This window comes from Impatiens glandulifera, chromosome 1 (assembly GCF_907164915.1).
Source record: "Impatiens glandulifera chromosome 1, dImpGla2.1, whole genome shotgun sequence".
In the NCBI taxonomy this organism is placed as follows: Eukaryota; Viridiplantae; Streptophyta; class Magnoliopsida; order Ericales; family Balsaminaceae; genus Impatiens; species Impatiens glandulifera.
Window position 1 is genome coordinate 111,149,906 of NC_061862.1, and position 13,774 is coordinate 111,163,679.

Consider the following 13,774-nt stretch of genomic DNA (forward strand, 5'->3'; position numbering starts at 1 on the left):
AAATTATGTATAAATAATTAATTTAAAAATAATAGATAATATTAAGTCGTTGAAAATTCTGTAGGTAATACTAGGTTGTCAAAAATTCCGTAGGTAATATTAGGTCGTCGAAAATACTGTAAGATTAGGCCGTCGAAAATTTCGTAAGTAATTCTAGGTTGCCGAAGATTCTGTAGGTAATACTAAGTCGTCAAAAATTCTGTAAGTAATATGATTCGTCGAAAAAACCATTGATACCCTAAAATATCAATGAATTTTTTCTTCCTCGTCCATGATTTGTCTTCCACTCTTCATTTTCTTATTTTTTTTTTTCTATAGGTGAAACCAGTGAATATGGAGATGTAAGTATGAACTATGAAGATGTGCTATTATATTATGTCCAAACATGCATCATTTATTTCTTATTGTTTATAATTGGAGGAGCATAACACTTACCAATTCTCACGGTTTTAGATGCTTTGGAGAAAGAATTTGTTTATGTTGGACCTGGTCTGCTCATAGATGAATACTTTAGAGATGGGATCAAGCAAGGGAGGTAATTTCTTTTTTAGATGATGACTCCATTTTAAAATAAGTTTAATAAATTTTATAATCCAATTTACAATTTAGAAACACTTTTTTTACCTCTTGTTTAACAAACAAATGAATGATAATGTTCTCTCAATTCTCATTGCAGCCCCCTACAAATTATAGTAGAGAACATAAGTTGTATTATAGTAAAAAAAAATATGTTAATTTAAAAATTAAAGATCTATTTGATTTATTTTTCCATTATTTATTTATTGTTTCTATTTTGTATAATTAACCAGGGTTGAATTGAAGATAGTATAAGAGTTTTTATAATTAATTGTATTTCGAGTTGTATTCCGTCATCGTTGATATGTGCTTGAAAGATTAAAGTTTCATAACGTCGCGTTGATATACTTGGTGCTTAAAGAAACAAATGCGACACCATATCCATGGTTAACGCATTCATCGTAGTTAGCAGCTCCAACTCCGTATTAAAGTCGTTTATAGATTGTGTTTAGTATTATTATTATTAGTTTCAAAAATATCATTTAATATATTTAAGAACATTGTTTATAAGTTTAATTAGAATGTATTTTATGATAATGGAGGATTGATTTTGCTATTTTATGTATAATTTTGTTTATATTTAGTTTTATTATATTATATATTTTTTAAATATAATATAAATAAATTAGGTAAAAAAAATTAAATTATAAAATATTAAAAAAATAAAATTACGACAGATATTTTCATAGAAAATGTCATCAAAAATAGCGACGTAAATATTGTCGCAAACTCTGTTGCCAATATTACCAATGCAAAAGTTGTCGCAATAATGTTTTTATGTTTTATTTCTTTATATTTTAATTTGTTAATATTTTTATTTTTATCTTATATTTTATATTAAATTTATTTATATAATTTAATTTATTTATATAATAATTTTTATATAACATAAATTTATAATAATATTCTAAATTTATAATAATGTTCACAAAAATTATAATAATGTTAAAAAAATTACTTTAATATATATATATATATATAATAATTATAAATATAATTATAAAAATTACAAAATATATTATAATAATACACAAAATACAATTTACTTCATAAATTAAAATAATACAGAAACACAACAAAATAAAAATACATTACAAATTATGAAACAAACAACTAATATTTAATAATCCGACAAATCTGCATTGCTTCCTCCAATATTATTGAAATATTGATCAAATGTATCAGTTTGAAATGCATTTGATTGAACTTGAGCTCTTTTCTCCAAAATGTGGGTCTGTTCGGCTTCTACATAAACATATACACAAATCCTGAGATCTTTTATAGAACTCACATCTTGAAACAAAATTTTATTTTCTTCCCTTACTTTTGCATTTCTAAATGGTATTGCAATTGGTCATTACTCTTTTTTAACTTGACAAAAAGTTTATTGTTTTGTTCTTGAATGGTGTTGATGGTCGATGATGAATCATCGATCATCTTTCTTTTTAGTTTGGCTTTCTTCACTCCAATAGGTTTCTCTGATGGAGAATCACCAACAACATTATCTGAGTTCTCCAAGTTTAAAGAAAATAAAGAAATACCTAGGGATGTTTGTCTCACTGACTCGGGAGTTAGGTTTTCTGACTCCGATGAGGGATAATTACTAAATAGTTATTTTTTCTTGGCCTTCGAATTACCATCTTTAAATTTCTCAAAAAATTTAATAATATTCCAAACATGATCGTATTTTCATCCAGACTTGAATTTAGAATCTTGTGTAAACACTATTTTTGCTCTATTCATCTACAAGTTATAAGAAGATTAATCAAATTTAATATAAATAATAAAATGAGAAACAAAATGTTCATTATATAAAATGTGGATGCTTACTATATCTTCCTTTGAAGCACCGCTTTGATGCATATTTGATACTGCTTTTATGCATGCATGTAGTTTTTTAGTTGCTTTCTCGATTGTTTGAATTCGTGCTTGCATAGATCTTCTGGTGCGAACCTCCCAATGCTCAATTTTTTTCATTAAACAATTGTTCTATACGTGACCAAAATCGATCAGATGATTGGTACACCCCAACAATTGGGTCTTGAGAAATTTCCATATAAACCCGACATAAAAGAATATATTCATCGAGGTTATATGAAGTTGACCAGATCGACATTCTTACAACAAGTTAGATATGATAGAGAGATTTATTTCTAGAGAATAAAGGATGTTGTAAATCTTATTACAACATCATATTTTGTTTCATAGTGAAAATCTTCCACTTTCACACCTTTTAATTTTTTGAATTGAAATGACCATTCACTACAAAGATTCTCACACCTCTCAACTTTCAAAGATTCTCACACTTCTCAATTTTTTGAATTGAAATGACCATTCACTACAAAGATTCTTATACCTCTCAACTTTCAAAGATTTTCACGTTTCTCAATTTTTTTAAATTGAAATGACCATTCACTACAAATATTCTCAATTTTCTGAATTGAAATAACCATTCATTACAAAGATTCTCACACCTCTCAACTTTTAAAGATTCTCACTCTTCTCAATTTTCAGAATTGAAATGACCATTTACTACAAATATTCTCACACCTCTCAACTTTTAAAGATTCTCACACTTCTCAATTTTTTGAATTGAAATGACCATTCACTACAAATATTCTCACACCTCTCAACTTTTAAAGATTCTCACATTTCTCAATTTTCTGAATTAAAATGACAATTCACTACAAATATTCTCAAACTTCTCAATTTTCTAAATTGAAATGACCATTCACTACAAATATTCTCACACTTCTCAATTTTCTGAATTGAAATGACCATTCAATACAAATATTTTCATATCTTTCAAATACACTACTATAAATACATATCATATGCTCATGGTATCACTCTCAAATTATTTATACATCTTAATCTCTCTAAAATGAATTTCAAATTTGGCAATTTATCTTCCTTTTCTGATGTTGATGATAATATGTTAGTTATAAATACTCTTAAAAAAAACAAGAAGTGATATGTCATGTTATTGCTAATAACAACATTATCATTCAAGAACTTCGCCAACAACAAAACCACCAAGCCTCGCATTGGGGTTCTATTCCTGGTCATATATTTATCAATCGTGATTGAGAGGCTGCTCATAGTAGATTGTACAATGATTATTTCTCAGATAATCCATTATATAATGAGGCCATGTTTTGTAGAAGATACTGATCAATGTCTCAATCGTTGTTCCTTCGAATTGATGATACAATCAAAGATCATGATCACTACTTCCAACAATGAGCGGATCGTGCTGGCAGACTTGGATTATCTCCCATACAAAAAATGATTGTTGCCTTTCGTATGTTGGCATATGGTGTCCCAGCAGATGCTAATGACAAGTATATTAAAATTGGGGGAGTCTACTGCTATTGAAAGCATGAAAAGGTTTTGTTGAGCTGTAGTTGAGGTATTTAGTGAACGATATTTGAGGAGACCCACCACTAATGATTTTCTAGACTTCTTTATATTGGTGAAAAACGTAGTTTTCCTGAAATGTTAGGGAGTTTAAATTGTATGCATTGGAGATGTAAAAATGGTCCTACAGCGTGGTTGGGGTAATATGCAGGCCGTAGTGGAAAACCTACAATTATTTTTGAAGCAGTAGTGGATTATGATCTTTGGATATGGCATGCTTATTTTGGCTTACCCGACTCCAACAATGATATCAACGTATTAGTGTCATCTCATCTTTTCTCGGATTTAACTCAAGGTATCGTTCCTCTAGCTCATTATGTAATTCAAGGAAAAGAATATAATATGAGTTATTATTTAGCTGATAACATATATCCAAAATGGTCTACCATTGTGCAAACAACTCATGAGCCACGTGGTTAGAAAAAAAGTATTTCACAATGAAACAAGAAACTTGTAGAAAAGATGTTGAACGTGCATTTGGAGTTTTTCAAGCACGTTTTGACATCATAGCAGGACCAAAGCGTTATTGGAAAAAAGAGGTGATTCATGATATAATAACTACGTGCATAATTTTGCATAACATGATTGTGGAGGATGAACGTGATCTAAGTGTACCAGATTGAGTTGGAAACACTACCACCGAAGGTTGTCATGGTAGTAGATGAAAATACTCGATTTGAAGAATTCATATCTCGATATAAAAAATTAGAAATAAAGATGATCACATTGCACTTCAAAATTCATTGATTGATTATTTGTGGGAGGAATACAACAATTCCAACATTTGAAAAATTATCTCCTTTTCATTTGTACGAATAATTTTTTTATTTCATTCTCATATATATATTTTTTAGTTTGTGTATTTTAATTTTTGAATTTTAATAATTAATTTACAGTTAAGTTTAAAATAATTGGATGATATTATAATATTGTGGTGTAATTTATAAATTTGTAAAATATATGTGGCAATATTAAAAAATTATAAAAGTTGATGTAAAGAATAATATTATTTAAATATTTGTTTAGGTTTGAGAATGAGTTTTTCGGTTGAAAAATAATTACTGTTTGATACTTTGATGTGATATTTACACCTAAATGAGTTTAAAAATGATTTATTCAGTTGGAGATGGTCTAATAAATCCGAATGTGAGGACAATGTATTATTAAAATAATAAATCTACCTACTCATTCGAAAAACATTTTATCAATTAGACATATAATCAAATGATATAATAATATTCAATATATTATGAAATAAAAAATTCTTACAAATTTTTATTTTCAAATAATTCAAATAATTCAATTTGCAATCAAAATATATTGATTTAAAGTTATAAATGTAATAATTTTTTTATAAATATAAAGTTATTTCTTTTTCAGTTTTTTTGTTTAATTATAAAATATTATTTTTGTACTTAATTTAGTTTTCTTAATTATTTTAAAATTAATACCTTAAATATGAATTATTGAGATCAAATAACTAAATATATTATCAAATTTGATAGAATATAATTGACATAAATGACATTTAAACTGATTAAAAAAACTTATTATATCCACAATTATATCTAGTTATATAATATAATTTTATTATAATTGATACAATTTTAATAAGTATGATAGAAATGAAATTTGGTTTTACTTATTTTTTTTCTTCTAAAGAATGATACATGAAAAGCAAACAACCCCACTTCATTATGGTTAGAAATGAACTTCGTTCATTATCACTCCTCTCCCGCTAGGGTTTACTCTCTCGTTGTCCTGACTCATGTCCAATTAGGGGGTTTTCAACCATTTTCTCGCCAGGTTCAAATGTTCTGAAGCTCGTAAGAATAATTTCATGTTTTCTGAGCTTTTCCTTTGCTAGAGAAGGTACCCTTTTTGTAAATCTCAGACCTTTCAGAGACTTGATTTTGGGTTTCGAATTCATTTTGTTCTGCTGCTATGGTTTCAGTAATGACTAACCAATTATTTTGATTTTTGTATAGAAAGAGATGGTTTTATTGGAAGAGGAGATTCAACCAAATGCTGAGGCTGAGGGGAAGCAAGGTATGTCATCGGAGACTGTTGATTCGAGGGATGTCGTAGGTAGCATGACTGTATCTATGAGTAGGGAAAATGTAGCAGATGTTGACGGAAATTCAGAAGAAACGAAAGAAATTAGGGTTTCTACGATGTCTGATGTGAAATCTCATGCTTCGGATATGAGAAATGAACACTTATCACCGTCTGACTCATCACTCTCTATGTTTGATGATTCTGCCGCATCAGGCACAAGTAGGTCCTCATCTGGAAATCTTCCATATTATGTGGGTCATCATTATGATGTTGGAGATATGGTTTGGGGGAAGGTGAAATCACACCCCTGGTGGCCTGGACATATATACAGTGATACATTTGCCTCCCCTGCGGTTCGTAGAACAAAGAGACCTGGTCATTTCTTAGTTGCATTCTATGGTGATAGTAGCTATGGGTGGTTTGATCCCGAGGAGCTGATTCCTTTTGTGCCTAATTTTGATGAAAAGTCGCAACAGTTGAACTCGAGAACTTTTGTTAAAGCTGTTGAAGAGGCTATTGACGAGATTAGTCGCAGAAGTAGTATGGGTTTGTCATGCCGGTGTAGAAACCCATATAATTTTCGCCCCACTGAATTTCAAGGGTTTTTAGCTGTTGATGTGAGTGACTATGAATCTGGTGCAGTTTATCCTGTGAAGCAAATTGAGAAGGCTAGGGACCGTTTCCAGCCAAGTGAAGCACTTGAATTTATTAAAATGGTAGCAATAATGTCTATAAATGTTGACAGTGGGAAAATTAGTGTGATGCAAAATAAGGCTACTGCAATTTCATACCGGAGAGCTGCATTTGAAGAGTTTGATGACACATATGCTCAAGCATTTGGGGATAAAGCAGACCGTCCTCCTCGTTTATCTTTAGAAGTATTGCATACTGCCAAAGGTATTACCAGTTTCTTCAGTTTCATTTACATGTTAATTTCTTCTATTCCCTTCCATGTTTGCATTTTTTCTTGTGCCTGTTGATCTGAATATCTGATAGTTGAGTTTTTTTTGAGCTGCAGTTATGAGAGAAGCATTGGTTTGGTTGTGGTATAGTCGGAACTTAAAAATAACTTGCATTTTTCTTGCACAATTATCTGATATAATTTTTATAGTCCTTTTACATTGTTATGTGAATGTGTCCCTTCTCAATAATTAGGAAGCTATGCATTTTGTGCATGTTTGTTGGGTGTGTATTAACATAGCACCTTCTTCTAATTATTCAGCCACCCACCCAGGCTAGCTCAACTGGTAGAGTCTTGAGCTAAGAGGTTGAGGTTTCATGTTTGATTCCCTCTAAGAGGCTGTGGTTCTGAGTTTGATCCCCACTAAGAACACCTTAGTTATAGTGGATGGTCATGGCAGTGGGATGATGTGCTAGCATGGGAGGAAACCATGGTCTAAAAAATATTATTTATTAGGTGTCGTTGTTAGTGGCTTACCATTCCCAACAACATGTGTTTAGAAAAATCCTTTTGTTATTATTATTGTACATTTAAGACTTGATGCTGTATATGTATTGTTTGGTTATTTGTTTGTTTATACGTTCATTAATTTAGCACTTAGTCCTCATACTGTGTATATGATAGACACTAAGGTTGTCTTCAATACAAATGAAAATTAAGTTCTAAATGTTGAATGTTGAATTTTAGTTGCTGAATAAGTTACTGAAAAATAAATGTTGTATTAATCAAATGAAAATATCTAAATTTGAAGTACTCGGTAGGTAAATTTGTTACTAAAATGTGGAATCAATGTCTGAAAAATACGTAAAAGGCTATTTTACCCTTACGATGACATAATTTAATTAATTTTCAGTTGATAAAGTTGTCTTGTGGACGCTTTTATTTGATTACCGAGTTGAATCTTTCATAGCTTACTGAATTAAGTTAGATTTTATCTTAATTTGAGCTGTATAATAATAATTAGCTGATTTTGAAATATCGACTATGAAATTAACTTAATTCAAATAAACACTGAATCCTAGATTAAGTGATCATTTTGTTATTAAACACTGTCTAATGGAAGCCAGTAGATATCAGAATTCATGTGGTTATGTTAAAGAGTTTAGGAGAAAGAAGAAAATGAACCTGAATTACAGTCTAATGCAATTAATATCTGTCATACAGAATTCATGTGGTTATGTTGAAAGCTTAGGAGAAGAAGAAAATGAACCTGAATTACAGTTTAATGCATTTAATATCCACCATACATAATTCATGTGGTTATGTTAAATGCTTAGGAGAAGAAGAAAATGAACCCGAATAACAGTCTAATGCATTTAATATCCACTACACAGACATAATGTCTCTCTTGTAGTTAAAACAGCAATGTGTTACTTAATACATGATATAATGCAAAATATAATAAAAAAGTTATCTTCCATATCTTAATTCTGTTTCCTTATTGACCGTTTTCTATGTAATCCAAATTGAGTTGTGCAGCACCAGATTATTCTAATTTACTTGGATGTTTGTTTGCTGACTTAATATTAGAGGTTGCATAAGCAGAGACTCATTATAAATGATAAGAGATATTATATCCTTGATTCTGAAATATGTTAAAAATGCCAACAAATTACAATTGTTTTTTCCTTGTGATAATTTCACACCTGATAAGTTGAACAAAATATGTTGAGGGAAATGAGCTGCAATTAATCTTAAACTTATTTATTGGTTAATAAAGCCTTCTATCTTATAGTTTATTAGAACCCATAACATTATATGTAGTAGAAAGAAGCTAGATACTATATTCAGGACCTCTATTTTTTTTCATGTTTCTGCTAGATTTTGTAAGTTGTGGACATAGATTTTTAAATTGAAGATATGTTAGAATATGAAACCTCAGTTGGAAACACTTATAATTTATAGAGATGAGAAACAACCAATAAATATTTGAATTTGTATCTGACTAAGAGCTTGTTTGAGGAAGGGTTTTGATCAAAAATATGATTTTTTGAAAATACCCAGTTTGATAGGGATATGAGATAGTTGTTTTTCTTGTGTGTGAATTGTCCAATATGACCTTTGAATTGTAAAAGACAAGACTGCCCTTTGAAAGATATAGTGAAAGAAAATGAGGGTATTTTAACTAATGATTTGAAAGATATGATTGATTGCAAATTGTTTCACTAATTTTCATTATTATTTATTTTGTTGAAAAGCTCCTTTGAGTGGTCCTCTGGTCATTCAAGAATCTATGAGCAAGAAAAAGAGCTCCATCAAGCTCAGCAAGCCAAAAGAGACAAACAAGGACAGATATCTATTCAAACGAAGAGAAGACCCAAACGAGCCAAAAACAAATCAGAAAAAGCAGATAACAACTTCAATCATGCCAACAGCTTACATAGAAGGATCCGAAGAAGTCGCTTCCGGAGATTTCGTCCTGCAAAAGAGAGCACCCCCAGTTTCTTTAACGCAAAGCACAATTGGTACTGAAGTAAAAATTGCCGAAGCAAAACCATCATCTTCAATTGAAAGAGAAAGCGATCCCAAGCCAAAAGCTGATTATCATTATCAAGAAGAAATAGGCCTTGCCATTGCGAAATCACACAGGCAAGAACCCGACAGTGGAGGAAAGGTAATTCCTTCACAAACAGGGCTGCCTAAGAAATCTAAGGCTTTTAAACGTCCTGTTGAGATCGACATTGAGAAATCTGGTCAAGGCGAGACGAGGAAGAAAGTGAAGAAAGAACTCGGCATGGAGATGAGCTCTGAAGAACAACGTAAGAAAAAATTGACTGACGGTAAACGAAGTTCTTTACATGAGGTAAAAGACGAAAGACATGATCTGAAGCTTGCAGAGTTGCTAGGAAGCTTGCAAGGTCTTGCCATGGACCCGTTTCACTCCTTCGACATATATTTTCCGAAGATGGTAAAAAATGCGATCATGCAATTTCGCTCTCAAGTTTTCCAGAAAAGCTTAGCTTCAACCACCACAATTGATATAGATCCTCCCGTTGAATCTGACAATCATCTGGCTGAGAAACACTCTGTTAAACAACAGGCGAAACCTCAAACGAACAGACCAGGGCCAGCCGTGGATCCATCTAAAGTTGTTGTTAAAAAACGTGAACTGTCTGATCGTCAGGAGGAGTCAGCTGTCAAAAGGGTAAAGAAAATCATGGATTTAAAATCCAAGGCTACAACAAAGCCATCATCGGTAAAAGCTGATACTATTACAAAGACTATCACGAGAATAAGGGAATCTACCGCACTGGTGATGAAATTCCCTCCCCACGTTTCTCTCCCGTCAGCGTCAGAATTGAAGGCAAGATTAGCTCGATTTGGGCCGTTGGATCAGTTAGGGACAAGGATATTTTACAAAACGTACACTTGTCGCGTCGTCTTTCTTTACAAAAACGACGCGATGGCTGCGAATAATCATCTGTCGTCGGGTAGCAGCTGTCTGTTTGGAAACATCCAGCTGAAATGTCATGTTCGGGATATGAATTCAACGTTGCTCGATTCCGAACCAAACAAGATCCTAAGAGAAGACACAACAACAACAATAATAAATCCAGCGCCTATGATTGTTAGAAACCCACTACAACAGCAACAACTCAAGTCTTGTTTGAAAAAGCCAACTGGCGATGACGGTTTAGGGACAATTGGAAATGGCAGTAGGGTTCCGGGTCGCGTGAAATTCATTAGCGGTTTGGTGGAAGAATCGAGTCCAACTGACATCATCACCACGGGTAACTCATCGTCGATGACGACACCATCTTCTTGTTGTTCTTCTTCTTCTTCACATGGGTTTGATCATAATAATACTATTGGTAAGAGTTGTAACAACAGGCCGGTTTCTTTACCTACTACTGCTACTACTACTACTATTGATCATAATAATCCAAACTTGCCCTTATCAAAAAATGTGGAAGTTAAAGCAGCACCTAAGAAAGCGGATGTAGGATTGGAGATGTTAAGGCTATTGGCGAAGTGTGGTGATGTGGTGGCTAAGGTTAGCAACTATTTAGGTTATACACCATACCACTCACTTTGATTTTGGGACACCAAAAGCTAGACACAATTTTTTTTGTCGTAAACTGTCTGCCAGCTGGCGGTAGCTGACACCCTTCGAGGATGGAAGAGAGTATTTACTCTAAAGGGGGAAATAATGAAGAATTAGGGGGAGAGACTATGAAAGTGATCAAAAGAATGAGAAAAAGGATGAAAGAAAGAAAGATTGTAATTTTTTACAAATTACATTTGAGAGAGCATGGTAGGTTTGAATGTGGTCCTACGAGAAAGAATATATATATATTATAATGTATGATGTATGGGTTAATAGTGAAATATTTACCTTATTTTTAGTTACTTATTAGTTGGTCTCTCTTCCTCTACCATTATTATGTATGTTTTTTTAGTACAATCATTGCACTTTTGTTCTTGATATCTTATATTGTATGGTTTTGCATTTCCTTGCTTCCATTTTATTCCATTTTTACTTTTAACTATAAGCTGGTAAGAGTAGGAATAGGTGTTAGGATTAAATTTGTTTGATTACTAATTAATTAAATATCTACAATTTTGTGTTCATTTACAATGCTTTGCTTTAAATTGTTAGCCACTTAGTAAGAGTTTATTTTAAGTCACTTGGGAGCGTTTGAATTGAAATTATAAAATAACTTAGGAACGTTTAGGATAAAATTATAGAAATAATTAAGTTTAATAACCAGTGTTTGGTTAATAAGTTTGAAAAAAAAAATTGAAATCATTTCTTAATATTGGGGAGTGGAACGAACAAAATTCATGGTTGGACTTAGAACTAGGGATGACAATGAGTATCCGATACTCTGTGAGTACCCGATGGTCGGGATCGGGTATTTTAAATTGGAGTCGGGTACGAAGGAGGGGAGAAGGTACCCAATTGGTTACGGAATTGAGTATGAAGAATGTGCAAAACTCAAACTTGATACCCCACTATATATATATTGTTAACGTGATATTTTACATCTCATCATTATCTTTATCAAGATAATTAAATAATTTAATTTGTTCTTATCACACTTCACTATTACCGACAATTCACTCTTACTCACACTTAACTTTTTTCTACTTTTTTTTTATTATAAAAAAAATTATTTTTTAATCACTATTTTATCTTTATATCTATGTCTTCAACTATATATCAAAAAAAAAATTCTCCCCCTCTGATCACTTTTTCTTTTTCATCTATAATATTTTTTAGCATTTTTTTTATAATTTTTTCTTCAAATTATAGTAATAACAAAATTGTTATATATTCTTACCTTTATAACATACTTAACTTTTGATAAATAATGTTTTTATTTTTTTAAAATATTTTAAACTTTATTTTAGTAAAATACATAAATTTACACTTTAATTGGGTAATGAGTTATTCGTCGGAAATCGAGTACCTTAAATCGGGGATATAGAAGAAATAAAGATACCCGTCAGTAGGGGTGTTCATCGGTTCGGTTTCGGGTTATTCGAGTTCCTCAATTCGGTTTCTTCGAATTTTTTGTTTTTTTTCGTTAATTCGAAAACCGAACCGAATTCGAATTTTATATTCGGCTCAAAATAAAATGTACCAACTAAGAATTGAACCCAAGGTCTATACCATGATATGGTACTATTCTACCACTAGACCACTAATGTTTTTGTTTCATTTTTTTCTTTTATTATAAATCTTAATTCAAAATATTCTAGTTTGATTATTTTGAACTTATTCTTAAGTTAAGTTTGGAAAATAAATAATAAAAAATGAATTCGGTTTTCGGTTTGGTTTTCGAGTTGAAACCCAAACTCGAAAACCAAATCGAAAACCGTATTTGAATTCGAATTGGTTTGAAATTCGATTCGAAAACCAAAAATGAAATTCGAATTTGGTCGGATATTCGGTTCAGACCAAATATTAAACACCCCTACCCGTCGGTAGGGGCGGAGCCACGCTTGGGCTAGGGTGGGCTCCAGCCCCACCTAAATTAAAAAATGCTTGGGTTGTAGTCGAAGATAAAGTTTTAAATATATGTATATTAATTTAAACATGTAATAGTTTGTCATGATGGTTTTAGATTTAACCTGATTAAAAGGTAGGTAATCAAACCCTGCCTCCCACTTAATTTTATAAAAATTATTTTAATGTTAGTTTTTTTATTATATAATAATACATAAATTTATATATTATTTATTTTTTTAAAACAGTTACATTAATATTTTATAATTATCTTCTCCATTTTTTTATATTCTTACCAAATATGCGAAAATACACTAAATTAGATTTTTATATTTTCTTTATTTATATATTTAGTTTTCACTTATTTAAAATCTAATTAATTTAATTTTTCACGTTTTCTTAACTTAATTTTTCTTTAACATGTATAATTTTGTTTTTTAAATCGAGTATTCTAATCACTCTTAAAATTCCATTTATTTATTTTATTTTAGGAAGGGTTGGCCGAAGATCTATTTAGTAAGGGTATTTGTAGAAAAATTCGATTAATATGTTCACGTATTAATACACGTAATAGTATAATACCAAAAATCTTACCGTCTAGTGAAAAACCTAGATTCGCCATTTGGTTAGGGTGGGTTCCGCCCCACCTAAATTAAAAAAATGGGGCAAATTAAGTGAATAAACCGGGCAAATGAGTCAGTCCCAGGTAATTTTTCATCCTGGCTCCGCCATTCCTGTCGGAGTCGGATAATAAAATAAAAATCGTGTACATGACTGAATACTTCAATACCTGGCGGACCGTTGAT

General features: G+C 31.2%; 1 protein-coding gene and 2 pseudogenes across 2 annotated transcripts; 2 read left to right on the forward strand and 1 right to left on the reverse strand.

The window, feature by feature from the left end:
- Positions 1-1,696: 1,696 nt before the first annotated feature.
- LOC124940462 lies at positions 1,697-2,563 on the reverse strand (annotated as a pseudogene).
- Positions 2,564-2,589: 26 nt separating this feature from the next.
- Positions 2,590-4,743, forward strand: LOC124940473 (annotated as a pseudogene).
- Positions 4,744-5,683: 940 nt separating this feature from the next.
- LOC124919571 (PWWP domain-containing protein 1-like) lies at positions 5,684-11,505 on the forward strand. Of its 2 annotated transcripts, none has more exons than XM_047459837.1 (3): positions 5,684-5,868; positions 5,985-6,951; positions 9,214-11,505. In XM_047459837.1, exons 2-3 carry the CDS (start codon positions 5,991-5,993, stop codon positions 11,049-11,051), a joined length of 2,799 nt encoding a protein of 932 aa, XP_047315793.1. In that variant the 5' UTR covers positions 5,684-5,868; positions 5,985-5,990; the 3' UTR covers positions 11,052-11,505. The 2 variants fall into 2 exon arrangements, with proteins under 2 accessions (XP_047315793.1, XP_047315794.1); XM_047459838.1 differs by having other exon boundaries at positions 5,688-5,822.
- The last annotated feature ends 2,269 nt before the right edge of the window (positions 11,506-13,774 follow it).